At 47.8% G+C, this 13670-nt stretch overlaps 1 protein-coding gene across 2 annotated transcripts in view; it reads right to left on the bottom strand.

Annotated features, from left to right (window-relative positions):
* SLC9A8 (solute carrier family 9 member A8) overlaps positions 1 to 13670 on the bottom strand; it is a 68636-nt gene that overhangs the window by 13302 nt on the left and 41664 nt on the right. For both annotated transcript variants that reach the window (XM_032387519.1, XM_032387521.1), the window contains 3 exons: positions 11571 to 11709; positions 10019 to 10124; positions 2212 to 2328 (listed from right to left, as the gene is read on the bottom strand). In XM_032387519.1, the coding sequence (XP_032243410.1) occupies positions 2212 to 2328; positions 10019 to 10124; positions 11571 to 11709 (362 nt within the window). The remainder of the gene's footprint in view (positions 1 to 2211; positions 2329 to 10018; positions 10125 to 11570; positions 11710 to 13670) is intronic.

Here is a 13670-nt window from a genome sequence, read left to right on the forward strand (position 1 = left end):
CAGCCCCAACTATTTTCTTCTGACAGGGTACTCGATCATTAAAGCAAGCAAACATTTCACAGTGAGTCAGAATCCACTATAACACTTTGCTTATTTTCTGAAAAATCCTGCATCCGATGCCTTGGTGGAAACTGTGCTTCGATTTGCTCGTTCTCTTCTATCACACGAGCCACACGTGCTTGCTTATTCAGAATCTCCTCAGTTAACGATCCAGCTGTCAAATACCCATGCAAATAAATACTCTCCCACCGGGGAAGATGATAAATATATGAATCTGCCCATTTGTTGAACAGTTATTAGCAAGGATCCCAACTGCAGCAAAGTGGCAAAAATTCAGAGCAAATGACTGCAGGTACCACATAACTAGTGTGAAAAGGGCCCTCGGTTAACTTCCTTGCCAGGGCGGCCAAAGCTAAATGAGTGACTTCACGCATTTGACGCTGCCACAGGTTTGGAAGATGGGCTTGTACCCGCAGGATCTGCAGGAAGAGGGGCATTTCCAACCCTTGGCTTCACTCCACAAGTCAGAAAGAGTCCGACACCTACTCTCTGGGCAAGCAGGTACTTGTGTATCCAACAAAAAGCACCATATGAATTTCTAGCACTAGGCTCCGTTAACACTGTGACGTCCCTCAGAATAGGCTAATAATCAGGGAGACAAGGACTGTATTTTAAAATGAACATCATAAAACAGAGAGGCTGTTTTAAAACACTTCAGCCATGTTCTTCTCTAAACATGTATCTTTTTAAAACAAGTCTGCAAGCTGGATAGTACACACACCCTTCTCCTCCTTGAATTTTTTTATCTAATAAACATTTTTGTGATCTTTCCAAATCAGCTCATTTAGAACATACTCAGACTATGTTATGCTTTTCCCTGGCGGCATAAATTCCATCATATTGGTATGTCATGGCTAATTTAACAAATCCCGTGTCAATGGACACTGAGGCTGTTTCTATTGCTGATATTACCAGTTACAGCAAATATCCAGGCTCCATTCCCGAGGGTAGCTCTGCTGGCTCAAAGAGCACACGGCTTTGAAACCCAGCCTGACGCTGCAATGACTCGCCACAAAAGATGGCATCGGGGCCCGTGCCTGTCAACGGGGCCTGCTTCCCAAATGCTTGTGCTGGAAGTGGGTATTAGCAAAACTGAGACATGCCAGTCTGATGGGTACAAAATAGCTGGGTGTTTTGCTTTATATCCCTTTAAGTGTGACAGTCGGGCTCAGAGACCTTTGCTAGGACTTTGTGAGTGGGGAGCTGTGGAAAAAAGACCCCCTGGACCAGGAAGACACAGACCTGGAATCCAAGCTCACTTCTTAGCCACGAGGCTGTGGGCAAGTCATCTGACCTCTGGGCACCTGAGCCCCCTTGGCTGCGGAAGGAAGCCTCTGCACGGCCCACCCCGGTCGCCTAGCGCATGACAGCGCAGAACCAGTGCTGGAAAATGAGATGAACCCGGCCGCAGCGCCAGGGAGATGCTGCTGAGGACAGCTAGGGCACGGCCACCAGGAGGCCAGCGGAAGGGGACCGTGGGAGAGCGCATCCTTCGCTGCCAGGTATAAACCAGGGAGGAGGCGGGGGGTACAGCAGCGTGTGGGGGAGCAAGAGCTCGCACTGAAACTGCTTAACAGAAAGAGTCTCCGCGGTGGACCCCATCCAGCAATTATAGGGCTGGCACACAGGCAGCTGAGTCACGCCCTTCGAGCCGCTCTCGTGGGAGAGGGGCCTGTGGACAAGTTGGGAAAAAGCTGTAACACTGTCCCCTTCTCAGCAACTCACAATGTGCGTCAGCTCACGGTGCTCTTGCAGCCCCCAAACTGAAAGTGTGTATCCCCCAGGATTTTCCAGACTCTTGTTTGACTGTGGAGTCTTATCTCACCTAACCCTCACCGATGCCAATGCCAGGGGACACATTTTTGGAAAATCACCTTACAACGTTTAAAACGTTATCAGTCTCCAATGTTCATGTTTAGTAGTTCTCATTATTTTTGGTCTTAAAATTACAGGAGTCCAATGTTCCAGAAAGTTATCAGGAGTTAGGTTTATGTTATTGAATTTGAAAGCCAGAGTAATAAACAAGAGATAAGGGAGAGAAGTATCTGGCTCTAAGGAATTCTGCTGCCTCTCCTGCCAGGGAAAACAGGGTGTGGCTGAACGACGGGCCGTGGGCAGGCCTGCGCGGGACCACACCGAGGCAGAACTCACCGCACAGGAAGGCCACGGTCCGAAGGGTCTGCTGCATGAGGATCTGGGTGACCGGGGACAGGTTATGGTGCGTGTAGTGGGACATCACGATGCCTGAGAACAGGATGGCCATGATGCCTAGAGAAGGACCAAGAGGCAAAGCACACAGACGTGAACAGAGCAGAAAAGCACCTGCTATGTGATACACAAATAATATCGCACATTTTCTACAAGTCACTGGGCCCTACAGTGGTACATGTTTTCAGAAAAAGGAAAAGAAAAGGGGAAGAAAGTACTACCTGAGGTCTCCCAGAGGCCGCAGAGAAATGCTATGGGCCCCCTGTCTCTGGCAGCTTCCTTACCGGCTGGGTGACCTTGGGCCAAGCTTCATTCCCTCTCCAAGCCTCAGCTTTCTCATCTGGGCAGTGGGACTAACAGCACCCTCTCTGGACCTGTCAGGAGGGTAATGGGGATAAGCCATGTACACTGTCCACCACAGGCCCCGGGCTGAGCAGATGTGAGCTGTCACTGTCACCCACGGATGGAAGGGGTGTAGGTGAACCACTCTTGGGGCAGAAAGGGAGCGTAAGAATCTGGATGTGGAGAATGGGTGGATTTTTATTTACTTTTTTTTTTTAATTTTCCCTTAATCACCACGAGTTACTCTTATAAAAAGAGAGAGGAGTGACTAAAAAAGGATCTGCGTCTTTTCCTGAAAGCTCTCCATGAGAGTCTACACTTCCAGTTGCTCACTCAGGATTGATCTCTGCATGGCCCACTGCCCCTAATCACTCCCAAAGCGCTTTGCACGGATGGGTTAGTTACCTCTCAATGCTGCCCTGCCTTGGCAGCAGAAAAGGGGCCTCATTTTCATGTGAGGAAGATGCGATTTTTACAAACTCATTAAATAAACTGCTAAAATGTATCGATTACGAGGGAAAATTCGTAAGCAAAATTGTAGCTCACTCCTGCCACTTCGTAGAGAGAGGGATGCCTGGCTGACTCTCCATTTAGAAAGGGTGAAAACCACCCAACTGCATCGGAACCATTTCAAGGGCTCAGCTTGAGGTCTCAATGATACCCCCCACCCCACCAAGGGCAGGCCCACCCCCTTGTGTGAATGGCAAATTCCTGTGTTCTTTCATTCTTCCCTGCCAAGGAGGCTGGCCAGGAACATTCCAGCAATGCTTCCCAGGGGCACACCTGACAAGATGGGACAGGGAAAGGAGAGGGCAGGCTTTCCATGATCCTTGAGGGCACTGGGAAGACTATAGCTCATGAGACGTGAACCGTTGCTCTGCTAGATAAGAACGCACACACCGGGACCTCCGGCTGTTTTCCCAGTATGCTCCTGCAGGCATTGGGGGGGTGGGACCCCCCGGACTGCTGACCCTTCCCGACACTGCCACAGAATACAGGGAAGGCAAAGCAATGTGAGACAGAAGGGAAGAGACCAGAACCTGAGACTGGAACCCCATCGAACGGCGGTGGGGCAGCTCACACCGGCTCAGCCCAGGCCTGTGATGGGCACTGCACGTGGCTTAGCCTCACGACCCCGACGGTTCCATGAGGGGGTGCTGTTAGTCCCGGTGTCCAGATGAGCAAGCTGAGGCTCAAAAGGCACGGACACACTTCAGTTTTTATGGACTTGATCCTTAGCATCACCGTCTGGGGCAAAAAGTTCCTAGCTTTTGCACTTCCAAAGGGTTTTGTTTCACTCGTTCGCTTTGAGAAGAGTTATCAAGTCACTGGCAAAGCTGAGACCTTGGAGTTCTTACCTTGATGTAAAAGTCAACCCCAGAGGTGCCTGAGCCACGTTTAGGCTGTGACACGAGTGGCCTTCCATCGACACTGTTGTCCCGCCCACAGGAGTCCCAACACGAAATGACCTCTCTGGAAAGCTCTGGGAAGTCAGAGGTGACAGTGAAAGTTGCCTCGGGACTGAACACCAGCACCCATTGCCGGAGCGCCAGGGAGCTTTCCTGCCCACCCTCTGGCTCATCCTGCCTCAGCGCTCTGCAGCAGGGGGCAGGCTCAGCACGGGAGGGGTCTGGCTGGCTGGGTCACTCTGGTGCACTAGGCCAGGGCTGCAAACCCAGAAGCTTCAGGAGCCGGACAATAAAGAAAAAAGAAGGGTGACCAACATGTGGGTAAAGAAAGCATAAGCCCATCTAGAAAGTTCTGCCCGCAGCCCTGTGGATGGGAGGCCTAAGTGCTGTCAGTCTTCCTTCCGGCTTTTGGAGGGATGCCAGAAATGTTTCTTACGGGAAATCTCCCAGCTTTTAATGACGGCAAATAACTCAAATGTTTAAATAAATTTTCTGTACAGATAAACAACCCCCTCTGGAAGCTGAGTTTGGACCCTATGAAAATGGGCCCTCTGGCTGGTGAACAGCCAGCCACCACCTTTACCCCAGGCTAGTCTGAGGTCAGGGCATCTCTTGAGTTCGGGGGGCTAAAGCAAAGGGTCAGCAGCATCAGCAGTGGATGCGAAAGCCCGAGGGACAGCTCAAGTGTCTGCCCTATGAGCCCTCCCTCAGCAAAGGTAGCTTCTCCAAGCTTCTCCACCACCCAGCCCACCCTCATCCACTGTAGCTGCCACCACACGGGCTGTAAAAACACCGATGGGTAAGTGGTGCAAACAGGCTCACTTGTAGAGCTAAAAGGCATGGGTATTTTATTTTATTTATTTTTTATTTATTTGACAGGGAGAGACACAGTAAGAGAGGGAACACAAGCAGGGGGAGCGGGAGAGGGAGAAGCAGGCTTCCCACGGAGCAGGGAGCCCGATGCGGAGCTCGATCCCAGGACCCTGGGATCATGACCTGAGCCGAAGGCAGACGCCCAACGACTAAGCCACCCAGACGCCCCTCTTTTATTTTATTTTAAAGATTATTTATTTATGAGAGACAGAGAGAGACAGAGCATGAGTGGGGGGCAGAGGCAGACACTTAACCGACTGAGCCACCCAGGCGCCCCAAAGCATGTGTATTTTTAAAAATGCCCTATAAGGAAGAACTCCTGACACATGTATTTCTTTTAGAAGGCAAAATCATTTGAGGAAGTAGATAATAGCGCAGCAAAATGGTCATCGTCAAGGAAGGAAAGAAGGAAAGAAGGGAGGAAGGGAGGAAATCCATTTCCAGTTTCAGTTAAATCCACTATTTTAAATGTCACGAACAATGATGATGAATAGAGACTCAAGTCCAAAGGCAGAAGGTGAAGGGTGTCTATCGTGGTATAACTTCCACTGTATTGCACCTTACTGTGGGTAAAATATGATGAACTTCCCGAAGGCTGGATCAAACCACAGTCAGTTTTGTTAATTACCTTAAAATAAAACTATTTTGCTATAAAACATCCAGACTCAGAGATACAGAGTCAGAGACTCTCCATTCACACTGTCTTGCCCCCAGGTAACTACTATTAACAGTTCCCCATGTAGGCCGCCAGTTCTTTGCCCATGCTATAACAAAGCTCATCTGCCTTTAAAAAGCACAAAATAGGAGGATCACATTATGTATGCAGCATGGATTACCAGCAGAGGGATTTTTAAAAGGCCTCAAACACTTAACCTGCCTTTGCACATATAACAGAAACCCAGTTCCTTCCCGGGCCTACAGAACCCTGCCGGCTGGGGCCCCTGCCCCTCTGTCCCAGCCACGCTGGTCTTCTTGCTCTTCCTGGAGTGTGCCAAGCTCCCTCATGGCGATCTGGATGCTGAACACTGCTCAGCACTGCTGCCCCAGGTCCTCCGTTGGCTGGCTTCTTCTCACCACACAGGTCTTGGCTCAGGCACCACCTGTTTGGGGAGACCTTCTTGACCCCCTACCGCATGATGCGTCTGCCCCCATGCCACTGTCACATTGCTCTGATTTCTCTCCTTCCTGTCACTTCTTCACTACCTGAAATTACCGTGTGTTTGCTGACTTGCTTGCCATCTTTCTTCAGCAGGTGGGAACCTCATCTGGTCTTGTTTACTAAGGACAGCCCCAGTACCAAGGACAGTTCTTGGCACAGGGTAGGCATTTAATAAGTATCTGCTGAATGGATGAATAAATGGTTTTCCAGCCTTTTTTTTTTTTTTTTAATTTGGCAATATATCTTAGAGTTCTTTCCATGGCAGCACAAATAGGTCAAATTCATTTATTCGGTGGCTGCACAGAATTCCATACTGAGAACCAACCCCAATGTACTTCGTCTTTCCTAGCGCTAGTGGCTTGCAGGTTTTCTCCCACAGGCAGGGCTGCAAAGGAACCCCTGGCTGCGCCCCTGAGCTCAGGAGAGCTGCACAGCACGTTCTACCTTCGGCCCACATCTCCCCCACCTGACACAGAGGTTACGTCCCATCCTCTGTGACTCACCATGACAGTGTGTCACTCTGCCCCAATCGCCCTCCCTCAGCCCACTGTTGGCTGAATTGGCAAAGGTGGGGTCTAGTCAACCCTGAATCTTCAGAGCCAGAAGGCAAAGTGGCCCTTGAAACTGGCCTCAGTGAATAGACCAGTTAACGTTGATAGAATTAGAACAAAGATTCTGAGAATAGCTAATACTTACTAACTCATAATTAGGGGGACTATTTAATTTGCTGTTGAAACCGGGATGTCTGTGAGTGAAAGGGGGTGTCGTTAATACATGTTGAGGGTGTTAGGGCCAGCAGGACATGTCACCCCAGCATGCCTCTGTCAGGATTCTTACTCGCATTGTTCCCTTTAACCCTTGACCACCGGCCCTGGGGTGGCCCTTTTATAACATCTATTTCGTGAGGAGGAAGTGGATGCTCAGAGTGGTTAAGTCGACTGTGTGAGGTCACACAGCTAACGAGGGGTGGGGCAGGGATTCAAACCCTGGTCTGTCTGGCGTCCTTAACCATTGTGTCCTAAACACGTGATTCGGAAGACAGCATCCTGCTCCGTGTTCTTGGTAACTGCTCACTCAGTCCTTTGTGACAGGAAAAGTACAGCAGGAAAAGGAAGGGGGCATAGCAAACATCACCTTTCCCGCTGTACTCTCACAGCAGGACTCGAAGGTCCTCACAACACCCCAGGACTATCCTACCCTTGTCTGAAAACCCTGTGTGACAAATATCCCAAAGACAAACACGGGCAGAGCCCAGCCAACTGCCCAGAGGTGGCCGAGCATGCTCTTGGCTCGCATGTGCTGTCTTTGGCCTCACTGCCCACTGGCATGTTTGGCAAAGGCCCTCAAAAAAGTGAAACCCTACAAACAGAAAACACTGCCACTCTGAAGACAAGAAAAACACTCCCTGGTTTTAATCACAAATTCCAAATGGATGCATGAAATACATCTTTGTCACCAGGTACTCAGTGTTCATCTCAAAGGGGTGGGGAACAATTTAGAAAAACAGAGGTAAAAATAGCCAGGCTAGAGCCAAATGACTCACAGGTAATGTTTATGTAAGTAAGTGCCAAAATTCAGGAAAGATAAGAGAAGGAACTCGATGGCAGATACTGGGATGAAATTATCCAAGAGAACTGGCTTAGGAACAAATCAAATTAAGAACAAACAAAACCATAAGGTTTACAAAGAGTTCTCCGGTGAAAATGGCCAGAGTCCTCTCTGCTTCCTCCTTGGCAGGATCTGCTCACCGAGTACCCGCGTGTAATTCTAGAGAGCCATCTGTGGGGAAGGAGAATTCTGCTCAACAGAGTCATTAAAAACCACTGGGGACTTCCACTTTGCTATACAAACTGCTGTCCTGCCATAAACAACTAGAAAACCTGATCAAAGATATGAAACGAAACTGTCTTCTGACGCTGGGTACTGCAGGGTAGGGCTGTCAGAAGGGAAACATTCCTGACAGAAAGGAAACAAAGCGGCCATTCCTGCTCCAGGCCCCGGCCCAGCTTACTGCCCAGAGCTTCCGGGCTGAGGCTCAGGGAGGGGAACTCCAAACCCCAGCCCAGCAGAGTCAAGTCTAGCTGAGAAGAGGAGACAGATGAGAGCCAAGGGACCCAAAGCAGCCAGAATGCCAGAGAATGGGGGCTGCACAGAAAGAGAGCTCTGGAGAGCTACCATAGTGTCCCCTTGAATCTTGGATTGTGCTGATCTGTACACATGTGGGGTGAGATCCTAAGAGGCTAGGGAGACAATCACTAATAAGGAACAGGCCAACAATTCCCAAAGCAGACACAGGGCTGGGAAGTTTGTGTTCCCACAGGCCAGAGTGGGGTGACCTTGTAATACAGGAGACAGGAGGTAGAGTCCTTGGAAGGGCACTGCATTACTTCCTAGGGCTACTCCGGACCTGCTGACAAAGTTTGAAAGTAAACCTCAAAAGGATTAAACTGATGCCAAGAAACTTGGATACACGACGGAAGAAAATCCAAAATTCTATGAAGAATACAATAAAATCTAGTACTCAACAAGATAATAAAGTTTACAATGACTGGCATTCAATGAAAAATTAATAGGCAAGCAAAGAGCAGGAAAATATGACTTATAAGCAAAAGAAAAGTGAACTGACAGAAAAAGACCTAGAACTGATGGAGATGATGGAATTAGCAAATAAGGACGTTAGAGCTGCTGTTATAAACATGCTCCAGATGCTCGAGAATGTAGAGACAATCATAAACATGGTAAAGAGAGAAATGGATGATATAAAAATGACCTAAAGGGAACTCCTGTGGATGAATAATACACATTTGAAGTGGAAAATACACTGGATGGGACTAACAGGACAGTGGGCATGGCAGAAGAAAAGATCCGTGAACATAAAGACAGAGCAAGAGAAATGAGCCAAAGTAAAGCACAGACAGAAAAAAAAAAGATTGAAAAAATTTAAAAAGGCAAAGTGTATTATGGGATGATAGAATGCTGTTGATCGTAATTTCAGTAATTGGAGTCCCAACAGAAGAAGAGATGGGAGAACAGAAAAAAGTGTTTAAAGAAATGGGTAAAAATTTCCCAAATTTGGTGAAAAGCTACAATCTCATAAATTATAAACCCAAGAAGCTCAATGAACCCCAAGTGGAATATAAAGAGAATTGTACCAAAGTACGTCAAAATCAAATTGCCACACACTATCAGAATGGCTAAACCTTTAAAAATTAAAATAAGTGTTGATGAGGACAGGAAGCAGCTAGAACTCTCTCATGCATCCTGGTGGGGATGGAAAATGGCCCAGTCATTTTGGAAAACACTTGGCAGTTTCTAATAAATATATACTTACCATATGACCCAGCAACCTCACTCTTAGGTATTTACCCAAGATAAATGAAAATATGCACACATATTCATAGCTAAAATCTGGAAAAACCCAAATGTCCTTCAAATGAACGAATAAAACGTGGTGCAGTAAGAATGTATAAAGTACTGACACGTGCAAAAACATGGATGTCTCTCAACAACATTATGATAACTAAAAGAAAGGAGACACAAAAATCTATATACTATGTGATTTCATTTGTAGGCAAAACTACTGGGATAGAATGCAGATCAATGGGGGTCACGGCCCAGGGCCAGGCCAGGGGACTGGACTGCCCTTGGCGGTCTGACCCCATCCTTTGAGTGAAGGCCCTTTTAGGCCTTGTTCTGGGAAAGAGACAACACTGGAAGTGGTATTTTGATCTCTGCTACAGGGTGGTGGGTGAAGAAAAAATGTGACCATGACAACACTGAGCCCCTGAATCCAGCCAGGTCTAAATTCAGAGGTATCCCTAAAGGGCCAGTAAATCCCCTTTGTTGCTTAAGCTCTTCTGAGTTGTGATTGTCTCTTGTGATTGGAAGTGACCCCACTGACATAACCTCTTTCACAAGGCAGGACAACGTGCCATCAACCCCAAAAGTTAATGTTTCTGTCACTTACCCGAGAGTGAGATTCCTTCTGCAAGCCCATAAGGAAGATAAGCAAAAATGATCATCATGCCAAACTCCAAGGAAGGCGTTTTCCTCAAGTCAATATGCTTTAGCACGTAAATAACAGTTGTCAAGGAAAAAGAACCAAGGGACAGTTGATGGGAGATGCAGAAAAGTCACAAAACTGCTGCCTTCCAAATACATAGGGTAGGCAATGGATCCGGAAGGCTTTGGAACATCCCAGGGTAATCCGTTGTTGTTTTCTTTTTCTTTGCAGGGAGACTGCTGTTTTAAGTAAGGGAATCTGACAAAACACTAACAACTGTAAATTCCTGAGACAAATGGTGGGCGAAAAATTAAAATCAACCTAAGTCAACTCACTTAAAAACGCTGACTGGGAAGGCTGGTAATGTGCCGGGGCTGCGGGGGCAAAGCCGGGGCCACAGCCAGCCGGAGGACAGCCCATGCTGCCGGGTCCCTTCCAGGGCCGTGTCACTCTTTCCCCCCTTCCTCCAACATCAGATGAGACAGCTAACGGGGTGTGCAGAACCCTGGGGTAAAGTGCCCCACTGAAGGACCTCCTTTCATATTCCTGGAGATTTCCAAACTCATGCTCCTATGAAAGGAGAATCTTCTCTCTATTCAAATACAGCCCACACGCCCATACTCGGGCTCGCAGTGCCCAGCTACTTGGCTTCCTTACAGCCGATGCTTCTCCATCCCCCCTCCCCCAAGAGAAAGATAAATATGGAGGAAAATACTGAACTCGAAAAAGTTTTCTTTCCCATTCTGTTTATTGCTACAATATGAGAAGCTGTCAGCCAACAATAGAGCCTCTAGACTTCTGGACAAAGGAGGTGAAGGGAAAACTCAACAGGATGGCAGACGAGCATGGCCGTCACAGGCAAGGGCGGCTCTTCCGGCCATCTGCGGAACAAACTGCTCGTGGAGGAGGGCCAGGTGGCCAGCTCCCTGAGACACAGGCTTGGGCTCCCACAGAAACGGTCTGGTGCCTGTTCCTATTTTAAACATGACGAATTTTCTACCGCAATGAAGGTGTCATTGGCCTTAATGAGCCTCGTTCCTCCTCGGCTAGAAAAGCGTTTGGGCCGTTGAGCAGTGCAATCAGCGTGAATACCCTGGATGGACTCATTTTGAAAGTCTCTTTTCTGGTCCCCCAGATAAACACTTTCAGTGGGGTGAAGACTTTCTCAATTTGGTCATTAAGAGGAAATTAATTTCCAGTTTTCTGACTGTGAAAAGTGAGACAGGGGAACCTGAAAATCTTAAGTGAGAAGCTCCCCCAACGGTGGGGTCTGAGAGCCAATGGTGTGCGTGACCATGACGCTCTGAAAAATGACATCCTAAATTGCACACGTCGCATCTAAAAGTCCTTGGGTTTCAGTGAAAGTGCTCCTCAAACCAAAACTACATAAAGGTCCTTCTTCAAACGCAGCCTTAGACTAAAACTGGCCCCTTAAAGAAGAGGGGCAAATGGCTGGAGAAGAATATAATTAAGAAAATCTTCTCAGCCATGTGTGTTCATCATATTAAAAGGATATTAATGCAGAGATTAAGCCAGTGAGAGTGCCGAGTGCTGCTGAGCCAAAGAACATTTTGAGGAAGTAGCCAAGGGCTTGTAAAAATGTTTGCCACCCACTGACATCTGACATATTTTTCCTCGTTAAACCTTCAGCTGTGCTAGGAAATAAAAGAAAAACAGAAAGAAGTTAAAATGTTATAGGCAAAGTTATTAGAAATCAACTAAACTCAAAAATTATTATTATTTATTTTTTTTGCTTATGCGGTCCTTTATTCCTAGGTCACTTACTTGTTCACCTAGTTTGTGAACTAACACCTACTGTGCTAGCTTTTGGAGGGGGGCGGATTTAGAGAGGAGAGCAGAGTCCCTGCCCTGCAAGGGCTCCTTCTATCTGGTAAGGAAGACAAACAAGGTGAGAACAAATGACCACCACGGGGTAAGGCAAAGGGCTGCAGAAACACAGGGTGGGCATCTAACTCAGCCCGGTGGTGGTCAAGGAAGGTTCCTCCTGACATGTGGGCTGGGTTCAGATTTAGAAAAAGAAGAGTTAACAGGTGAAGAAATGAGGGGAAGTGTCCCAGGCAGAGGGAACAGCACATGCAGAGGCAGAGAGCCCAAGAACGCACAGCACATTCTGGGAGCATTCAATTACATAGATTAGCATGGCTAGAACCCGGGAATGGGATGGGGTGGAGGCACCGGTGGGGAGAACAGTGGCAAGAGGGAAGGCAAGACCAGCCGCCATGGCGGACCCGTGAAAGGCAATGAACCAAGCTAAGGAGTTGGTATTTCACCCCGAAGGCCCCAGGGAACCATGGGGAGTGCTTCCAGTTGGGGGGGTGGGTAGGATCCTGTGATAAAACCTGGAATTGAAGCGATGGCAGAAAATCTGAGAATGGAGCAACCCTAAAGAAGAAATGTCACTGGGTAAGGGCTGAGAGTAGATTTAGGAGGCATTAGGAAGAAGACCCGAAACAACTTTCCTTCCAGGATAACAAAACAAAGTAAAATGTCAGAAGCCATTAAATTCAATTAATGGTTTTATCCCCAAAGGGAAAACCATTACACCATGACAATGGAGTTATTCTCATTAAAGATCCTCCTGCTAATGGATTCTACCTTCAGACTACCTCTCAAATCCATCTACTTCTCTCCCTCTCTCTCCTTACCATCCTCTGTCCCGGGCCTTATGCCTCATCGCTCTTTCTAAACATCCTTGTCTTCCTTCCACTCACTGGCCTGGATGATCCCTTTAAAATGCACAATCTGATCGGGTTACTGGCCTGTCCAAACCAATCAACAGTTTCCTACTGCTTTTCAGGAGGAAGCCCAGTCAAAGCAACACCTGACTCCTCTGTCTGCCATACCTTGTGACCCCATCTCCTCCTCATTCAGGAAGGGCTCCACTGTCAAGGGCACCCCTCTGTAGGTCATCTTTCACTGCTCCCTGGCCCCAGCTAACTCCCCAGTTTGTTCCTCAGAACCCAGGGTCAGTGTCACTTCCTCAGGGACACCTGCCCTGACCCCTTCACATAGTCTACTGTCTCCTGGTACCTGACTTCTTCACAGCAAGTGCCAACTCATGAGTCATTCATGAGGACCATGCCTGTGTCCACCTTGTTCACTGCTACATGTCCTGGGCCTAAGGCAGAGCCTAGTATTCAAAGACACTCAGTAAATTTTTGCTGAATCAGTAAGCAAAACAAAGAATTGTCAATAGAAATATTTAGCTTCATTAATCAGCGTTTCATGAATTGGTATAATTTTGAAGTAGGATAATCTCTGATAAAAGGGTAGCTTGGTCAAATAAGCTCAGGAAGCTTTCAGGGGTAACAGTGTAACATAATAAAGGTTCTGAAAAGTCCTGCAAAAAAAAGAAATCTATCTTTTTTCACACAGAAGTTTTCCAAACTCACTTGGATGCACAACCTCCTACATCCCCTACCTTCCCAGCAGACCACAGGTTAACACCCCACCTTGGGGAGTGCGGTGAGCCAACCAGGGTTCTCACTGGGCAAGTGTTTTTGGAGGCTAAGCTTACCCACAGTTCCCAAATGGATCTGCAGGCCACCTGCACACAATGCCCAGCCCCCACCCCTTAAAGCTGCCACGGCTGGTC

This window comes from Phoca vitulina, unplaced genomic scaffold, assembly GCF_004348235.1.
Source record: "Phoca vitulina isolate PV1807 unplaced genomic scaffold, GSC_HSeal_1.0 scaffold50, whole genome shotgun sequence".
Taxonomy (NCBI): Eukaryota; Metazoa; Chordata; class Mammalia; order Carnivora; family Phocidae; genus Phoca; species Phoca vitulina.